Source organism: Carassius carassius, chromosome 19 (genome assembly GCF_963082965.1).
Source record: "Carassius carassius chromosome 19, fCarCar2.1, whole genome shotgun sequence".
NCBI classification, from domain to species: domain Eukaryota; kingdom Metazoa; phylum Chordata; class Actinopteri; order Cypriniformes; family Cyprinidae; genus Carassius; species Carassius carassius.
The window spans coordinates 3,965,201-3,985,906 of record NC_081773.1 but is presented as its reverse complement, the minus strand read 5'-3'; the positions used below and the strand labels follow the sequence as shown (position 1 = coordinate 3,985,906).

Sequence of the window (20,706 nt, the reverse complement as noted above, 5' to 3'; positions counted from 1 at the left end):
GTGAGTACACACACTTACACACTGCATACTGGCCATAGAAACAAAAGATACACTTCCAGAGATTCCTGTGATAACAAATCTTGAGTGTCAGCTGAATCTGATGGCTTATTTCCCCATCTGTGCTGTTAATTTGATCCTCCCAATCACAAAGTACAGGCCTTATCTTCACAGAGCAGATCCAGACAGCCTCTGTGTCAAATCTTTCAGGACCGTTTAAAAGCATCTTGTGAAGTCGTTTGAGTTGACGTACAAAGCGAGTACAGCTGGTGTTTAAACAAAGCTCAAATATAAGAGAGATATAAGAATCACTTGTTGAGGGTTTAACCATTTATAATTTAGGCTTGTCCTAATATTTCTAACCTTATTCTTGGTTACACTTCATATGTAAATCTTCCCTTCTTTCTCTTCATGTGTCAGCCACACACTGTTTCCCGTACGTGAAGAAGCGGATCGCGGTGATGTATCAGCACTATGTGGATTTGAACCCCATTGAGGTGGCCATTGATGAGATGAGTAAGAAAGTGCTGGAAATCAGACAGCTGTGTTCCTGCAGTGATGTGGACATGATCCAGCTGCAGCTCAAACTACAGGGCAGCATCAGCGTGCAGGTACACACACACACACACACAAACACACCACATAATGCCATGTGACATCTTTAAACCTGTCTTTCACTCTCTCTTCAGGTAAATGCCGGGCCTCTTGCTTATGCCAGGGCTTTCCTGGATGACGCCAGCACTAAGAAATACCCAGACAACAAAGTCAAACTGCTGAAGGAAGTTTTCCGGTAAAACAGACACTTCATTTTCTGAGCATTCTTTCATCTAATAATAGTATCATATATATATATAGTCATGGCCAAAAATATTGGCACCCTTGGTAAATATGATCAAAGCAGGCTGTGAAAATTCATCTGCATTGTTAATCCTTTTGATCTTTTACTTAAAAAATTCACAAAAATATATCCTTTCATTGGATAATAAGAATTTAAAATGGTTTTTCTCAAATACTCGTTGGACACAATTATTGGCACCCCTAGAAATTCTTATGATTAAAATATCTCTGAAGTATATTCCCATTCATATTCACAATTTTGAGCACTCCAGCGCGATTATAAACATGAAATTATCCACCCATGGCCTCCTGTTTCACAGAAATATAAAGAGGAGGGAAAACAAAGCCCAAATTCCCTTAATCACCCATCAAAATGAGAAAAACCAAAGAATATATTTCTGATGTGCAGCAAAAGATAATTGAGCTTCACTAATTAGTAAAGGGGCTTTAAGAAAAGAGCTAGAGCAGTGAAAATTCCCATTTCCACCATCAGGGCAATAATTAAGAATTCCCAATCAACTTAAAATGTTATGAAACCGCCTGTAAGAGGACGTGTGTCTATATCGTCCTAATGCACGGTGAGAAGGAGAGTTTGAGTGGCTAAAGACTCTCCAAGGATCACAGCTGGAGAATTGCAGAAAATAGTCGAGTCTTGACTAAAAAAATTGTCAAACAGCACCTACATATCCACATGTTGTTTGGGAGGGTTACAAGAAAAGTTTCTCCTAGCTCATCCAAAAACAAACTAAAGCATATTCAGTTATCAGACACGACAGAACTTCAAATGGGACTGGCTTCTATGGACAGATGAAACTAAAAAATGAGGTTTATAGCAGCAAACACTCAAGATGGGTTTGGTGAACACAGAGATAAAATGTACACCATGTGTACAATTAGATATACTAGCAATATACATATTTTTGATGTTGTGCACCTATATTTCTGCTGGAGGTCCTGGACATCTTGTTTAGATACATGGCATCATGGATTATATCAAATACCAACAGATAAAAAAATCAGTTAGTGACTGACTCTGTTAGAAATCTTATAATGGACCATGTTTGAATCATCCAACCGTACAATAATCCAAACACAAACCTCGAAAACAAAACAGAAATGGGTCACTGAGCTCAAAACCAAGCTTCTGTTACAGTCATTCCAGTCCTCTGACCTGAACCCTATATAAAATAAGAGGAGTGAACTGAAGAGGAGAAGCACCAGCATGGAGATGGGAATCTAAAGGGTCTGGAGTGATTCTGGATGAAGGAATGGTCACTGATCTCTTGTCAGGTGTTATCTAACCTCATCAGGCATTAGAGAAAATTTAGACCTGTTAAACTGGCAAATGGAGGTTTCAAAAAGTATTGAATCAAAGGGTGATGTTAATTCTGTCCAACGAGTATTTGAGAAAAACATTTATTTCATAATCATATTTCCCCCCATTCATAAATGCTTTCTATTTATCATAGAATCCTGATAAAATGTCACAGTTTCCAGAATTTCTAAGTGTTACTGTTTTTGCTGAATTTTGGTTTACATTTTTTTTTTTTTTAAGTCTTACAGACTCTTATATGTGATATGTAATAATGAGCTCACACTGAGCTACAGTTAAACTTCACAACGGCTTAGCTGTATAAAAATGCTGAATGCTGAAACAATGTATGTGTGCTCACACATTGATGGGTATTTAATTTGAAATCTTCAGTTGTGCGTGTTTGTGTGGTGTTTTGCAGGCAGTTTGTGGAGGCGTGTGGTCTTGGTTTAGGTGTTAATGAGCGTCTGATTAAAGAAGACCAGCAGGAGTATCATGATGAGATGAAGGCCAGCTACAGAGATCTCATTAAAGAGCTGTCTGCCATCATGCATGAGCCTGTAAGACACACATACACACTGACCTGAAAGACATCATGTCATCATTACTCACTCTCATGTTGTTCCAAACCTGTATGACGGTCTTTCTTCTGTTAAACACAAAAGAAGATATTTTGAGGAATGTTGGTAACCAAACAGTTGACGGCAGCCATCCACTTCCATAGTATTATTTTTATATTCCATGGAAACTGTGGCAACTGTTTGATTACCAACATTTTTCCAAACATTTTCTTTAGTGTTGAACAGAAGAAAGAAGCTCAGGTTTGGAACAACTTGACAGTAAATAAATGATGAAATATTTGATTTTATCCCTTTAATATTTCTCTTACTTATGTATAATGTCTTTTCATAGTGTTTTTTAATCTCTCCATTTTCTTTTCCTCTTTTGCTCTCCTGATCAAACTGAATGGTAAATTATTTCTTATAACTGAAACATTCTTAAAACCTTTATATACATACCTTTGGAAACTGAATTATATGAAAGCTCCCATTTCATATTGTGAAATCACGAAAGTGCAACTAAAATGATGTCTGTTTGATGTAATTTCATTATAGCTACTGTTACCTGATGCGTTTTTGGCTTCAAAATTTAGCGAATAATATAGAGAGGATTTTCATTGTTTATTTGTTTATTTAGTTCACAAAAAAAGGGACAGTGTACATTTATGAATGTAAATATACCCCAAATTGGGACCATTGGTGGTACATTTGCCAGATGTTGTTAGGCCAAAATACTAGAGAAACAAAGGAACGAAATAGAAAAACAATAACAACAAAATTTAACTTTATACAAATTATAAATAATGTGGTCGTAACAAACCGCACATGCATCCTTAGAAATGAATCATGTAAGACTATATTGTCTAATGATATTATTGTCTTGTCTAATTTTATTTACAGTATTTTTTAAATAAAATTAATGGGTTTTTTTGTCTTGTTTTTGTGTCTTGTTTTGGTAAATGCAAAGCACTGTTTATTTCTGATCATTCTTGTTCTTCCTCTCTCTCTTTCCTCCTCCATCTCCACAGATCAGTCCAGTGGATGATGGGATGCGCAGTCCTCTTCCAGATTCGCTGCACATCTTCAATGCCATCAGCGGGACACCCACTGCCGCCTCTGTCCAGGGCCTGCCGAACTCCTCCTCAGTGGTGTGAACCTGACCCCTGCAGTGACCTCATGACCTTTCACCTTTCATTTCACACTCCTCCCAGACGTCATGAAGGGGAAGTGGAGGAGAGCTGAGGGAAGGTTCTCAGGAGGGGATCTGTTTGGGGATATCACCTACCGTTTCCTGTGGAGACTTCAACAAAAACTATTTTATTTTGGCCATTTTGCCAGTTTTATTAACAGCCGTCGTGAAGAGAGGGAGAATGGGTCTCATTCAGCCAAATTCATGTAAGCACTGCATTCAACGTGTGCTAACACCCAAACTGTGACTCTGACTGCAACGGCTTTTACAGATTTATAAATATGTGCACCCTCTGCATCATTCTGTGTTGTTTTATTCGTATTACTTGTTCAAGCTCAGACTGAAGTCTGCTTGTTTTTCTGGCTCGCTGTCTGAGAGGCGCCTGACGATGCGTCCGCATCAGACGTGTTCAAAGCGGTCTTGTGTGAGCCATGTGTCCTCGAGTGTGTTTGTGAAGCAGAGGCACATTGAGTGGGCGTGGCATCCGTGTGATGAGGTCAGCGCTTTCACTGCACGTGATACACTGGAGGTGCGGCGGCGGGGCTTGTGTAGACACAAATGCTAATGTTCAGCATTATATTATCAGTTATCAAATATTTTTATACTGTGGGGCATCTGAATGTGATAATGTGTTTTAATCTGTATTTAACAGTCTCTACTCTGCTGTATTTAAACTGGTATTGTCCCTAATGCTTTAAATAAAATCTCAAACACTCTTTAAATTGACTTTAAACACTCTTTTTTATATTATTATTATTAAAAAAATAATAATTATTTAACATAATTTTATTGTGTTTTATCTTGTCTTTTCAGTGTTGTTTTGTCTTTTGGTTGTTTTGTTTGTTTTCTTTTCAATTCTGTTCTTTGTTTTGTCTCGTTTTTGTGTTGTCACATTTTATTTCTGGTTTTATTTTTTTCTCTTGTTTTTTTGTCCTGTCTTTAGTTTTTATTTTGTCTTTTTTTGTCATTTGTTATTTTTAGTTTTATAAAAAAAAATTGTTGTTGTCTTGTTTTTTTCTATTATTTTTGTTTTGTCTTGGTTTTTGTTTGTTTGTCTTGTCTCCAGCTTTTTGTTTTATCTTGGTTTTTGTTTGTTTGTCTTGTCTCCAGCTTTTTGTTTTATCTTGGTTTTTGTTTGTTTGTCTTGTCTCCAGCTTTTTGTTTTATCTTGGTTTTTGTTTGTTTGTCTTGTCTCCAGCTTTTTGTTTTATCTTGGTTTTTGTTTGTTTGTCTTGTCTCCAGCTTTTTGTTTTATCTTGGTTTTTGTTTGTTTGTCTTGTCTCCAGCTTTTTGTTTTATCTTGGTTTTTGTTTGTTTGTCTTGTCTCCAGCTTTTTGTTTTATCTTGGTTTTTGTTTGTTTGTCTTGTCTCCAGCTTTTTGTTTTATCTTGGTTTTTGTTTGTTTGTCTTGTCTCCAGCTTTTTGTTTTATCTTGGTTTTTGTTTGTTTGTCTTGTCTCCAGCTTTTTGTTTTATCTTGGTTTTTGTTTGTTTGTCTTGTCTTCAGATTTTAGATTTTTTTCTTTTGTCACGTAATTTTTTGGTTTGTCTTGGGGGTTTTGGGCTTATTTTTGTTTTGTCTTTTTGTCGTATTCGTCTTATTTTTTATATTGTCTTGTCTAATTTTTGTTTTGTCTTGTCTTATGTTAATTTTGTCTTGTCTTGTTTTTTTGTTCTGCAGTTTTTTGTTTTGTCTAATTTTTTTGTTTATTTTTTTGTCATTTTTTGTTTTGTCTTACGCTTATTTTTGTCTTGTCTTTTTAATTGATTTAATGTTACTTCTTCTTTAATCCACTATAAACCGTGTAAAACACAAAACTGTAAACCACAGTGTAAGCAGATGTTTGACCCTATGGACCCCTGAATTTTATCACTCTTGCTCTTGTTTATGTCATAAAGTAGACAGGACACAGTCCATGCTAATAAGACACACACCTGTTCTAGCTGCTCTTACTCCTGTCCTGTCCAGGTCTTTCCTCACACAGGTATCCAGCAGGTCACACACACACACATACACATTCACACACTCCTGCCGCCAGTATGCCAGGTGAGGACCTTGAGTGTGTCAAACTACAGAAATCATCATCATTATTTATGTGATTTTGCATGTGTACTAAAAAATTATAAATCTCACAGATGAAAATATGGACGAGACTAAGAAAAAAAAGAAAAAGGTAAGATTTCATATTTAAAAAAAAAAATTATGATTAAGACAATTCCTTTTTAATATTTTGTCATGTCAGAATTTGTGTATACTACTAAGATCGTTTGAGAACAAAATTGTCCTTATAAGCGGTGCAAATCTGTCATGAATGTCTTTGGGGGCAGTATCTTTATTTGGAAAACCCATTTTTAAAATCTTAAAATACAACATGTTTTCATTTAGGGTTAGTCTGTAATAATCTTTACTTTTTTATAATGTTAATTAAGTTTATAGTATGTTCTGTAGTATATAGATTCTGGACTACATTTTTCCCATTAAGAGAGCTACTGTGAATAAACATTGTTTTATCAAAGAGATAATCTCAACGATTCTGATAATGCTCCTTCCAACTTGAATAATGCCACTGTACTGTATTTTTTTCAATCCTGTATTTTTTTCCTGTATATGGTATATTTGAGCGATTAATAATAGCAACAAAAACATGCACAAAGAAATAATATTAATAATATATGTAACATGCTATTTTTGTACAGTATACTCTGTATTAGATATTCAATATACTACAGAACTGTGTTCCATAATCTATATACTACATAAACTATGTATACATGTACACACGTGTGTGTTCTGACATCAAGTCAAAGTATGTCAGAGTGTTATCAATTAATAGCTATGGAATATCACAGTGTGCTTCCAAAAGTTTGCATCTCATGTAGTGTATGTTTGTGTATGCTGGTACAGACAGCTGAGTGTTGTGGATATCCAATCAGCATTTTCTTCATTGTGGTCAATGAATTCTGTGAGAGATTTTCCTACTATGGCATGCGAGGTAAGTGTGTGTGCACTTGCGCATTTGTCTCTCAATAAAGAAAAGTCATTGACTGCTACACTATAAAAAAAGACATGAAGAGTAATGTGTGAATATAAGTAGTGCGTGATGAAATGTTGTAGCAAATCTGAATCCAAGAACATGCAACAATGTGAAAGAGCAGATCAGTGTTTTTGATAACACAGTTGTGCAGTGACTCCTACAGGACAGAAACTATCCCAGGTTTTGAGGACCTTTGGATATTGTACTCAGAATATATGGGGTCAATTAGTATTTACAGGCTACGTGGAGAAATGCACATCTGTATTTGTGAAACAATCTGACCAGTGCAAGAGTCTGTAGATGAAGAAACACAAGAAGTCTCATGTGAATTGGAAAACTATTCTAGGACTGGTTTCTCTAAAAGTATGCCAGATTTCTTAATTTCTTAATGGAGACACAATCATACTACAGTTGTGTTCAAAATTATTCAACCCCCTTGAGACTGCAGTACTTTACAAATACAAGCTTTTCTGAAGATCCAGGATATAATAAAACTTGCATCTATAACAGTTCACTGGCATATTAAAAGTTATATTGTCAATATATAATGTAATATATTTGAGTTATAATATTTTTTAATAATACTGCTATGTCATAATTATTCAACCCCTATTCAACATTGCTGTTTTTAAATCACTTGTTTGCATGGTGGGGAATAAAACAGTCTCAAAACACAATTAAGCCTTTAGAAACTCTATTAAAAACAGAATTAGCTTGAGCTTTTACACATACAGTTTGGCCCATGCATGTATTGAAGTTGAGTAGCAAAAATGTCAACAGAGATCTCACAAAAGCAAAAGAGAATAAATATCGTAGTACTTTAGAAAGGCTAAGGCTATATGATGATTTCCAAGACATTGAAAGTTCCTAGAGACACAGTTCTCAGCCTTATTTCTTAGCTTAAAGTGTGTTTTACCAGAAAACCTTTGAGAGTTTGTGGAAGAAAAAGCACAATATCATAAAATGTTTAATCAGAGCAACTGAGAAAAAACCTGCAATGTACAGCCAAAGACTTGCAAGATGACCCGATGAAAGGAGGAAAACCATTTCAATGCAGTGTGTAAGAAGAACACTAGACAAGTATGGCCTTCATGTTGAGACATCTTGATAAATACCACTCTTGATCAAAAAGAACAAAAAGCCAACTTGAACTTGATAAAATTAATTTGTGTGGCAAAGCTCATAAGCAGAAGAACACCATCTCCATCGTCAAACTTGGAGGTGGATCAGTCCTGTTATGGGGTATCTTTACTGTAGAAGGAAGTGGAAATCATGACTGTATGAAGGAAATCATGGATTCTTTGAAGTATCAGGCCATTTTGACAAGAATTGCGATTCCTTTGGTGCAAAGACTGAAGCTGATGCTCAATGGACTTTCCTGCAGGACAGTCATCCCAAAGTACACATTCAAATCTACTACTGCTTGGTTCAGGGATCAGTCACAGAATGTACTTGAGTGACCTGTTCAGTCTCCAGGCCTAATTCTCATTTTAAATATCTGGTTGAATTTGAAGAAAGCAGTGGCAATGTGAAAACCAAAGATTATCAGTGATCTGAAAGCTTTTTTCAGGCGTGGAATGGGCCAAGACTGTAGTAGAGAGGTGACAGAAGCTTCTAAACACTTACAGACAGCGTTTATTGGTGATTTTAAAGAATAAAAGATTCTGCACAAAGGGGGTTGAATAATTTTGAACATGAATGTTTAGAGCCAATTCGAATTTTATCATGATTTATCAATGTTCAATTCTCAGAATCACTCAACAGTGTATTAACAAACTTTCTCTAATACTTTACTGATGCCTTTGTTAAATTGATTTCATAAAATGTTATCCTCCACAGCAAATTGTCTTGCAAGTCAAGGGGGTTGAATAATTTTGAACACAACTGTACTTCTACTATTGTACTACTATTATTATCTAGAGTACACACATGAGGGCATGTCTGAGAAAAAGGTTCTGTAGATCATTAAAGACTTCCCTTGATCTTGATCATTTAAATTAGAAATGTAATTATTACAGAGCCACCTAGAGCTTGGCACTTGTTATTGCATTTATCTATGATGGGTGTGATTTGAGACCTTACTCAGTTGAAAAAAAAAACTTAAAGCCACACTCTCTCTTTGTCTAGCCGTGTTGGTGCTGTATTTCCGGTATTTTCTGCTTTGGGATGATGACCTTGCGACTTCCATCTATCATGCTTTTGTGGCGCTGTGCTACTTGACGCCCATCTTGGGTGCCATCATTGCTGATTCCTGGCTTGGGAAGTTCAAGTAAGTTTTTTGTAGAGCTTTAAGGTGCAACTCCCTACAGATCCCAGTCCATGCAACACTTAAAAGCCGTTTCTGAAGACTGTCTCTGATCTGTGAGCATATGCGGTCATGGCTGTGATGCTGGTCATGTTTGTGTGTTTTCAGAACAATCATATACCTATCCATAGTGTACGCCATCGGCCAGGTCACCATGGCCGTCAGCACTATTCATGACATCACAGATGCAAACAGAGACGGCACACCGGATAACTTCACCTTCCACATGTGAGTCAATCAACCCCACCATGCACCTCTGTTCCTCACCCACAGAGAACAGAATTAATAACAGAATTTACCATGAACCAAACCAACCAGCTCTGAGGTGAATGACATCATTACATCATTTGATTTGAAATGAAAAGGTATATGGAAATCTGAAAATGAGTCATATGAATAAACTACTCTTAAAGCACTGTAATTGAGTTGGTGTTGATAAATGTGTGTCAAAAGAAATGTTTTCATACTCTATTACTACAACATCCCATCTCACAAAAACATACAGTATATGACAAATTTGAAATGTTTTTAAATGACACACTGTTGCCCCTGTTGTTAAAACTACACTGTTGTGGTTTCCACATTTTCTAAATTATACATTAATCCCATTTCTATTGAAACTTCTATGTCATGTATTTAAAAATATGTGTAATTTGACTTTTGTAATGATGAATTTGCAATTGAATACCTTTAAATTAAATTAACTTTAAATTCAGCATCAAATTACTCACAAAACAAAAAATAGCTATGTGCTGTAGTATGTTAAACAACATATCAAAATAAGTGTACAGTTTAAAAAAAAAATTAAAGAATACTTTTTAGACCCTACTATTGTGACAAGGTTTCAGGAGAAAAATATATATTTCAGAAATTACGCAAAGAAATAGCTTTTATATATATACAGTACAGACCAAAAGTTTGGACACACCTTCTCATTCAAGAGTTTCTTTATTTTCATGACTATGAAAATTGTAGATTGACACTGAAGGCATCAAAACTATTAATTAACACATGTGGAATTATATATGGATTTATATACATAACAAAAATGTTATGAAAACAAAAATATGTCATATTGTAGGTTCTTCAAAGTAGCCACCTTTTGCTTTGATTACTGCTTTGCACACTCTTGGCATTCTCTTGATGAGCTTCAAGAGGTAGTCACCTGAAATGGTCTTCCAACAGTCTTGAAGGAGTTCCCCGAGAGATGCTTAGCACTTGTTGGCCCTTTTGCCTTCTGTCTGCGGTCCAGCTTACCCCTAAACCATCTCGATTGGGTTCAGGTCCGGTGACTGTGGAGGCCAGGTCATCTGGCGCAGCACCCCATCACTCTCCTTCTTGCTCAAATAGCCCTTGATGTGTGTCAAAACTTTTGGTCTGTACTGTATATATATATATATATATATATATATATATATATATATATATATATATGTATATGCATGCACATGCAGTTCGGTAAAGAAACTCTTCTGAGAAGCTGAGTGGCAACACTATCTTTTCTATCTATGCAACCTTTTTTATTTCTGAATCCATGTCAGTACTGTGCACCATTAGAGTTTTCTTTATCCCTCCTCCTCCCCAGCACCACCTGTCTAGATCTGTTACAGTTCTTGCTACTTTGGCGTGATGCAACATGTGTTCTCTAAATCTGAGTGTGTTTCAGTAAAAATATTTGCTCATGCCAGCAGCAGAAGCATAGCAGATATACTCCACCAAGACTAATCTAACCTTTCTTTTCAATAAAATGCTGTTAAAATCTATTTCGGGAGTTGTTGTAATTGAAACCTTTTTGTACAGTTTTAATGGAACTACACTAAACAGCCCTGATAGAACTGAATCTTTAAAGTGTGTTTCTCTTTCAGTGCTCTGTCCATGCTGGGTTTGATCCTCATTGCTTTGGGCACTGGGGGTATTAAACCATGTGTGGCTGCATTTGGTGGCGATCAGTTTCAGGAACATCAGGTACGATACTTCCTAAACTCTCCATTCGCTTAAAGCATCTTCTTAGTCTTTCTGTCTAATGGTTTGTTGTGATGTGTTGATCTTTACAGAGTCGCCAACTCAACACGTTTTTCTCAGTGTTTTATTTGTGCATTAATGCAGGAAGCCTTCTTTCCACACTCATTACTCCTGTTCTCAGAGGTACAACCACATAATCACACTCATTTCCATTATACATATGCCTCACTCCCTCCATGACTAACGGCTCTCCTCCATGTGTGCAGCTCAAGAGTGTGGCATCCACACTCAGCAGCAGTGTTATCCTCTGGCTTTTGGGGTCCCAGCTGTTCTCATGGTGGTATCTCTGGGTAAGACTGAGTTCTGCACAAACTGTATGCACACACACTGATCTGTGTATGTTATTGGGATGTGTATTGTGTGTTATAGTGGTGTTCATTGCTGGCAGTGGCATGTACGTCAAAACAGATCCGGAAGGAAACATTATGTGGTCCGTGTGTAAATGCATAGGGGTGAGTCGGCCTTACTCAGTAACTAAAGATTCTGCTTAAAGGATGGATTCTATCTTCTGCGGAACATAAAAATATATATTTTACAGACTGTTCAAGCTGCTCTCTTCCAGGGGTGACTTCGTGCTGTTGAGACTAAATTGAACTATAAAAATGTTATGAAACAGCCTGTATGATTTGTGCTTTGCTGTATATTGGAAGTGATATGATACCTCTGAGTGAGGAACACAAAAGTTTATATATATATATATATATATATATATATATATATATATATATATATATATATATATATATATATATATATATTTAGATTTAGTTAACAATAAGTTCATTTGCCAATAAGTTAATTTGGTTCAAGTCATCCATCCATCCATTAATTCATTCATTCATTTATAAAAACCCTGTCAGGTGAAAATGATTTTTGAACAATATGTATACATGAATTTCCATTTTTTGGTGAACTATCCCATATCTATAATTCCTATGTTCTTTTAACCATTGCATTGAATCTAATAAAGCCTTCTCTTTCTGTAGTTTGCCATCCAAAACCGTATCAGGCACAGAAGCAGCAGCTATCCAAAGAGGGAACACTGGATGGACTGGGCCGATGAGAAATATGATGTATGCCACAATCTCTGTACACACAAGTTGACTTCGCTTAAATACAGAGTTCTGGCATGAAACTCTAGATGGCACAGTCCGATAGGTCTAATTCAATCTGAAATAATGACATCATTATCACATGGCACAGCTGATTGGTTCTCCCCTGTATCAGTAGCCAATGAGCTTGCTGCTCAACATTCAAATATATGACTAGAGCTTGCCATAGCTGTGCAGCTTGCTTCAGAAACCCTCCACCTTTCCCAGCTCCACCTGTATAGATCTGCTACAGGGTGATTCATGTATGCTATATGGGGGTTATTCATATATATGTGCAGCAGCAGTATTTATTACATGCTCATAACAGCATGTTGTGGAGGTATTAGCAGTAGCAATTCTCGGCACTTGTTCTGCCGCAGCAGCAGCATAGCATTTCTGTTCCGCCAAGACCAAATACATTATTAACATGTATATTACCATGCCAAACCCTCAGAGAGTTGTCATGACAGAACTTAGTTTATCTAAATGGGAACATTCCATATTGTTTTTATATATAGCTAGTTAAAATAATAATAAAAATAAAAATAATAATAAATACTATGGCCCACACATAGAAAACAGTAATTTTCTACATTTTACATACATACACACACACACACACACACACAAAGTATTTTTGCTTCATTTTTATATTAATTATACTTGGGGATATCCCAAAAAGTCTTTTGCTCGCTTTTGTGAACAAATTTGTCCTTAAAAAAAAAAATGGTCTCTTCTGTAGAAACTTCTTATCGCTCAGATAAAGATGGTGTTGAAGGTGTTGTTCCTCTACATTCCTCTGCCCATGTTTTGGACCCTGTTTGATCAGAAGGTAAGTATTGGTCATTTCTCAGGTCTGTTGGGTGGACTAGTGTTTTGTAATGGTTTGTGCGTGTTGACTGTGTCCAGGGCTCTCGCTGGACTCTCCAAGCCACTACCATGAGCGGAGACTTTGTAAGTATCTTGATTTCAGGTAATTGCTCTAAATGAAAGACTTGCTATATGTTTGTGTTATTTATCTAACGTGATCTGATGAACTGTCTATAATAACATTTAAGATGTCAAAGTTAAATCACTAGGCTTAATAAACAGAGATCACTTGCATCATTAAAATTTTAAATGTCTTTTTTTATTATTGAATGCCATTTCCTCTTTTCTATAGGGAGCATTCATCCTGCAGCCAGACCAGATGCAGGTGAGTTTACTTCTGTTATGTTAGCTCCTAGCTCAGTATTGTTATTGGTGAGTGTATTAGGTGAGTTATTCATCTTGCACTTGATTATAATGGTCTAGTATTATAATGCAAAACTTTTTGGGTTCCTGCATTCCTGCACTAAAAGTTTGAGATTGGTAAGATTTGATTTTATAAAAAAAAATATATATATATATATATATATATATATATATATATATATATATATATATATTAATGTTTTGGAAGTCTCTTATATGCGCACCATGGCTGCATTTATTTGGTCAAATTGCAGTAAAACCATTAATATTGTGAAGTATAATTACAATTTAAGGCTATTGTTTTCTATGTGAATATATTTAAAAATGTAATTTGTTCCTGTGATCAAAGCTGAGGTTCCAGCATCATTACATCATCTTGAGTGTCACATGACCCTTCAGAAATCATTCTAATATGCTGATTTGCAGCATAAAACACATTTCTTATCACTATCAATGTTTTTATATTTTTATGGAAACCATCCACTTTTTCATTCAAAAGAACAGCGTTTATTAAAACAAATCATTTGTAAGATTATAAATGTCTTTACTGTCACTTTTGATAAATTTAGATAAATCCTTGCTGAATAAATTGATTCGTTTTTCTTAAAAATAAAATTTTACTGACCACAGACTTTTGACAGTAGTGTAAATACTGTAGCGTGAAATAAGCCTGTACCTGTTAGACTGAAAACTCTTCTCTGTCAGACTGTGAACCCAATCCTGATCCTGACCCTGGTGCCTATAATGGACCGGTTAATTTTCCCTCTCATCCAAAAGTGTGGCCTCAATTTCAGGTATGACTTAGTATGTAATAGGAAATGATTGATCTCTTAGCATAACTGTGGTGAGAGTGATGCTGATATGAAAGTGTTAGTTCACCCAAGAATAAAAATTTGTCTATCTTCTACTCACCCTCAAATCATCCTAGGTGTGTGTGACTTTCTTCTTTCAGAATAATCCAATCGGAGTTATATAAAAAATTGTCCTTCCTCTTCCAAGCCTTTCAATGGGGGTAAGCGGGTGGTTGTTGTCAACAGTTCTGAAGACGAATCCATGAGTTTTTGGAAGATAAATATCCAGATTTCAAATGTAATGAACACTGTTTTTCTCACTTCTGCTGTGGGGAACCATAGTTCGTAGTTGTTCAGAGCTGCGTGGTTAGTGTGCAGAGAGAACAAAACAAAATGCTGGTCACGAATTAGAAGCACAAAACGAGGATTTGTAAAGAAAAACATCAGAGGATTTCGAAATAAGCCAAGAGGAGACTGGTTTACTTTGCTAAAGTAAGGAAACTTTGTTCTTTTTCTCCTACATGTCCCAGAGGCACTCACGCTACAAATTTGTCTTCCATCTTACGCCTGCACGTCTTCTGTGTCCCACAGTCAGCAGAAGTGAGAAAAAAGTGTTTATTACTTTGGAATCTGGATATTTATTTGCATGGTTTCACTACAGGGGGCCTTTATTCACCCCCCGAGCCATGTGAGGGATGTTTTATTAAAGATTCACGCACTTTATTTCACGTCTTCTGAACTGTTAAAAACAAACACCCGCTTACCCCCATTGAAAGGCTTGGAAGAGCAAGGACAATTTTTAATACCACTCCGAATCGATTATTCTGAAAGAAGAAAGTCACATACACCTAGGCTGCTTCCAGGGTGAATAGAACATGGATGAATTAAACTTTTGGGGTGAACTAACCCTTGAATGTGTTGTGTGAATCTGTTTTCTGCTCTAGCCCTTTGAAGAGAATGACGGTTGGCATGCTCTTCGCTGCCACAGCGTTTGTGTCTGCAGCTTTGGTCCAGATTGAGATTGATGTGAGTGTGAAATCTGTGAGTCATATTCATGTCGCTGAGTAGAGCAGATGTTCATTAGCACGTCATTTCCCTCCTCAGAAAACATTGCCAAATTTCCCATTATCCTCTGAGAGCCAGCTAAAGGTGGTGAACATGTACACCAGAACACTGAACGTGACCATCTCACCCAATGAACATCTTCTGATAGAGTCATTTGGGGTACAACTACACAAATCTTTTTCACACATCCCTGTAGCCTAACAGGAACCTCACTGAGATGCTTCACCACTGTTTCTTGTGTTTGTTTTTGTAGAGCAGTGCAGATTACATTACATTTGACCATCAGGACATCACAGTGTCCTTGAATACGAGTACTGTGATCACTAAAGCTTTCAGTTTAATCAAGGGGGGGCGACAGACCCTGATCATCCCCTCCGACCCAACCATCATGTATCTGGTGAGTGTCCACTAAGAGAACATGGGCAAAAAAACTCATTTATTAACTCAACTTAAAATGTGGTTACTCATGCAAAAGTTTGCATTTAGCTGTGTTCCAGTGTTTGGTTAACTTTGACCCACGAATTTGTAATCACTGGAAGACATGTGACTAGAATAAGAGTTTAGCTTTAAAAGAAACAACCAACTTTAAAGCTGCATGTTTGCAGAATTTGAGGAATGTGGAGAAGCATATGTTTACATTTTGGATTTGTTATTTTTTGTTAGATTTTTAAAACTAATTTTTTTAAAGACTCGTCAGAGCGTGACATCATATTATGACTGAGGAAATTTTGCATGCTCAAAGTCTAGTTTGAGCACTGATTAACAAGAAATACAGAAAAAAATGACAGCAGTGAGAAAAGAGGAGTTAAGAAAGCATCTGATCATTAAGATGTGAAGATCAGCTCTGCAATTTGGCAGTCCAATGTGTTTAATGTCTTTTCTCACACTTGACCTTGATGGACTGAGTGAACAAATTAACCTGGACACCTGTTGTTTTGGCAGACTGCCAAATATAAGCAATATCCCTTCAATTTAAGCTGTTCTTAAACTAACAAGAAGGTTTTGAGTTCTGAAACTTGTTTCAAATAACTTTGATACTTTCCGAAACTGAAACTTCTTATATTACAAGGACTTCTTATATGTCATAAGATCAAGGCAATTTTGGTTTCTCAGTTCATGTCCCCTTTAATGAACAAACAGGTTCATGGCCTGGTAAAAATATTAGAGTAAAATATATTTGAAAAGTATGTAACTGACACTGACCTCTTTCTTTTTTCCTCCAGGTAGAAGACACCAAGTCCAAACCCAGGGAAGGAAAGAACGCCATTAGGTAGGACTTTAAAATTGGTTTAACTGCTCCTTAAAAACAAACTTTCACTGAACGATTTCATGTCACACAGGTTTGTGAATGGCTGGACAGCAGATCTGAATATCACCAACCTGGATTCCATCGAACCATCAGCCACTACAAACTACACACTGGTGAATCAGGGGAAGTGAGTCAATTCTTCAGATTTTTCATTGATGTTTAATAAAATAATTTGATTGCCAACTTGCTTTAACTTGTTAACTGAGTTGATTATTGATTGTATCAAATTACTTTTTAAAGTCAACATGAAATCATACTTACTAATTACATTTTACTAACTCTGGAGCATGCAGCCCTGAAAAGACACTGTTTGCACAATCAGAACTTATTATTTTATAAAGTTGTTTAGTAATAAAATTGATAGTAATTGATAGAGATACAGTGTTCTCACCATGCTAAAATACATGGTCTAAGTGCCACATAATGTGCCCAGTGACATCCAAACCAAAGTGAACAAAGTGAAACCAATTATTAAAAAGGAAGAACTGTTAGCATTCCCATTCATGTCAATAGCAGTTGCTTGGTTTGTGCATGCAGCTCAGAAAATACACAACCTAAATGCAGCCATATTTTTGGCCCTTTTTTCATAATCCAGTCATCAAGTGCCATCCTTTTTTTATTTTTTTTACTTAAAAAAAAAATATATATGTCACATTATGGGATTAAAATGAGTTTTGATTACCACTTCAGTTTGACTTGAATAAGTCTTAAAGTCATGGTGTCTGATTGCTGTTGGTTTCTTTCCTAAGGCGGGATTTCGTGCTCAGACATGGTGAACAGTGGTGTGAGTTTTCCCGGAAGTTTGGGTTCGGTGCCTCATACACCTTCCTCATCACCGACGCTGTGTTCTCCTCTGATGTGTGTACTTTAGTAGGACTTTTTATATAGTCCTGATATTGTGTCTACTGGTTCATATGTGCATGTGTGTTTTTGTATGTGCAGTGTGAATCTATAATAGAAGTTGAGGAAATGAAGCCCAACTCGGTCCACATGGCTCTGCAGATTCCTCAGTACTTCCTCATTACTACAGGAGAGGTCATGTTTTCAGTCACTGGCCTGCAGTTCTCGTACTCACAGGTACAACAGAAGGACACTTCACTTGATTGATTAATACAGCCTTTTAAACAATAATTGTATACAGAATACAGATTGCAGACCACAAAAAGCCAATCAATGGGATTTTTTAAAAAGTCAACATACGCATGGATGAATAGTTCACTAAAACATCATTAATCATTATGCATTTAGAAAACATTTAGCCAAATTTTGGGGACAAATTTTCATTCTTATATAAATTAAAATAAATTTATGCATTTAGCAGACGCTTTTATCCAAAGCGACTTACAGTGCATTCAGGCTATCAATTTTTACCTATCATGTGTTCCCGGGGAATCAAACCCCCAACCCTGCGCTTGATAACGCAGTGCTCTACCAATAAATTTATTTAATTTTTAATTCTTATACTTACATAAAAACTAAAAAGTAAAGCTGCAAAAGCCACCACTTATTTAAAATCATAGATGGAACACTATTGTTGACAATTTCACTAATATTTATTGTTACATTTGATATCCTGCGGACTGCAAAGATAATTCTACGAACAATACGCTCCGGACACTTCCCTCTCAACAGCTATTTTACCATGTCTTTAGGCTCCAAAGAACATGAAGTCAGTGCTGCAGGCCGGCTGGTTGTGCACCAATGCCGTGGGAAACATCATTGTGCTGATTGTGGCAGAGCTAGGAAAGCTTCCAAAACAGGTGCTGCATATGAGCTCATGTCCTAACACAAACTACACATATTCAGCCAGGTTGTAGGGGTATTTTCATACAGGCTGGGAACAAAATAAATGTCCGAATTTTCATTTGTGTGTGTTTTCTCACACAGTGGGCGGAGTATGTGCTGTTTGCGTCGCTGCTAGTGGCTGTGAGCATCATTTTCTCCATCATGGCTTATTTCTACACCTACATAGACCCAGCGGAGATTGAGGCCCAGATCAGGAAAGAGCAAGGGCTCGAGCCAGAAGAGAAGGAGAAAGAGACACTAGAAATGGAGGAAAAAGACCAGAAAAATGAGCAGGGGGTCAAACAAACCAAGATATGAGATTTGTGAAGATTGGATTGTGCTATTATCTACGCTTTTGTGCCATATTTATTAAAAGATTGTAAACAGACATATTGATGATATTTTGGTTATTGAATGGTTGTTAAATTTATTGTGACCATTGGCTGTAAGACCCCGCTGAGTGAATCAGATGTAGCATGAAAAATAAAAAATAAACTTGTTTTTTCATGACAGATTTCATGATATCTTTAGATATGGTTTATGATGCAAATGGACTCTGGTAAGTGTTTTTGTGTGTGATCCGATGCATCTTGTGTGATTTTTTTTTTTTTAAGCTAATAAACAATTACACTGCTATGAAACAATGGTCTTTAGCCTTTTCAGTTTAACTAACCTAGCAATTGTGTATAATGCATTGCAACAAGCTCAGTGGAGAAAGAAAAGTCATCCAAGATGGATATGTTATGACCAAAATGGGTGTCCAATTTGCCAAACATAACCCATGCTAAATTAGCTCTGTGGGCTGACAGAGAAATTGACATCATGACCTGGATGGGGAAAATTACTGCTGGTAGGGGTGTAACACATAGACATAATATACGTAGACGTCTCATGATGTGCTGGAGCGTGATCCAGCGTCGCCGCCATATTGGTTGGGTCTCTCCACTCAACGCTAGCACCAGAGTCAATCGGAGTCAACGGAGAGCGAGCAATTATGCCCGTATTTTGTGCAGCTTATGGTTGCAATAACCGACGCATTATTGATACCAGATCGCATGGGATTACATTTCACAACTAAGATTGAATAAGATTGAATAATAATTTAGGTTATTTTACCATTTATACAATTATGTCATCGTAACTAACGTTACTTACGTTTAACGTTCAGCAGGAACTGGTAACTTTCTCTCATTATCTCTTGCTGTTTTTTTCTCTCTCTTCACACACAAGGTTTCCCAGTGATACAGGCTTGAGGAGGCAATGGGAAGTTGCTATAAGACGGGAGGGTTTTGTTTTTGAGAACCATCATTTTATGCTTGTGTCATTTGTGGTGTCTGTATTTCACAAAGTAAGGCTGCACCACATCGCAAAATTAACTATCCTGGAGTTACAGAGTGCAAGCATACGCAAGAAGCTGTGCAAAACAGTTCTTTTTAAAGGATTTTAGCTCCCCAGTCCCAGTTGCAAGCCTGACAGGGTAATGTAAGATGCTGGAATGACCTGGAATTATAACGTTTACTTTAGGCCTTTAAACGCCACACCACCAATCTAACCTGCACCTGCTCTTTTACTGCACTGGTCACTGTACTTTACACACATGCATTTGCACTAATCATATTTTGCACAGACTGCACACTGTTCTAGCTATTACTGTAAACTGCCTAAAGCTGTTACTGTACAAAGCACAGTAAACTATTTCTATGAAAACATCATTGCACTACTGTTATTCTGTATATACTGTAATACATTGTTTAACAATACTTTTACACACTCATCCAACTGTATTTATTATCACTGTTCTCACATTGCTGCTGTTCATAATGCATATATAATCCTACATTGCTCTGTTCATAATGTACATACAATCTCTACATTTGCATTCCTATTTATATTCTGTACATACTCTGCTCAATACTGTATATAGTAATTCCACTATACATTCTGTATATCATAGCTTCACTTACTCTGCACTTTTATGTATATAAAACACTATATTCTTGCACTTCTGGTTAGATGCTAACTGTATTTCATTAGCTCTGTACTTGTACTCTGCATAATGACAATAAAGTTGAATCTAATCTAATCTAAAAAAAAATCTGAGCTGGAACAGTATATATGGGAAGCTTGTACGTATATGTGTTACAGAAAGTGAGTGAGTGAGTGAGTGAGTGAGTGA

At 36.5% G+C, this 20,706-nt stretch overlaps 2 protein-coding genes across 5 annotated transcripts in view; both read left to right on the top strand.

The window, feature by feature from the left end:
- LOC132094897 (dedicator of cytokinesis protein 9-like) overlaps nt 1-4,617 on the top strand; it is a 95,778-nt gene extending 91,161 nt beyond the window's left edge. For all 4 annotated transcript variants that reach the window (XM_059499554.1, XM_059499553.1, XM_059499552.1 and 1 more), the window contains 4 exons: nt 418-608; nt 687-787; nt 2,568-2,706; nt 3,735-4,617. In XM_059499554.1, coding sequence (XP_059355537.1) covers nt 418-608; nt 687-787; nt 2,568-2,706; nt 3,735-3,860 — 557 coding nt within the window. In that variant the 3' untranslated portion in view covers nt 3,861-4,617. The remainder of the gene's footprint in view (nt 1-417; nt 609-686; nt 788-2,567; nt 2,707-3,734) is intronic.
- Nucleotides 4,618-6,023: 1,406 nt separating this feature from the next.
- On the top strand, nt 6,024-19,152 carry slc15a1a (solute carrier family 15 member 1a). Its single transcript, XM_059499551.1, has 22 exons — nt 6,024-6,068; nt 6,800-6,887; nt 9,057-9,198; nt 9,343-9,462; nt 11,100-11,199; nt 11,289-11,379; nt 11,463-11,546; nt 11,626-11,708; nt 12,243-12,329; nt 13,090-13,179; nt 13,257-13,301; nt 13,510-13,542; nt 14,286-14,374; nt 15,316-15,397; nt 15,476-15,595; nt 15,690-15,833; nt 16,660-16,706; nt 16,777-16,872; nt 17,495-17,603; nt 17,688-17,822; nt 18,398-18,505; nt 18,633-19,152. Exons 1-22 carry the CDS (start codon nt 6,039-6,041, stop codon nt 18,846-18,848), a joined length of 2,139 nt encoding a protein of 712 aa, XP_059355534.1. The 5' UTR covers nt 6,024-6,038; the 3' UTR covers nt 18,849-19,152.
- The last annotated feature ends 1,554 nt before the right edge of the window (nt 19,153-20,706 follow it).

Coding starts and splice junctions, on each gene's coding strand:
- slc15a1a (XM_059499551.1), top strand. CDS start 6,039: ATGGACGAGACTAAGAAAAAAAAGAAAAAG. Junction 13,180..13,256: donor GGACCCTGTTTGATCAGAAG/GTAAGTATTGGT, acceptor GACTGTGTCCAG/GGCTCTCGCTGGACTCTCCA. Junction 15,596..15,689: donor TTCTGATAGAGTCATTTGGG/GTACAACTACAC, acceptor TTGTTTTTGTAG/AGCAGTGCAGATTACATTAC.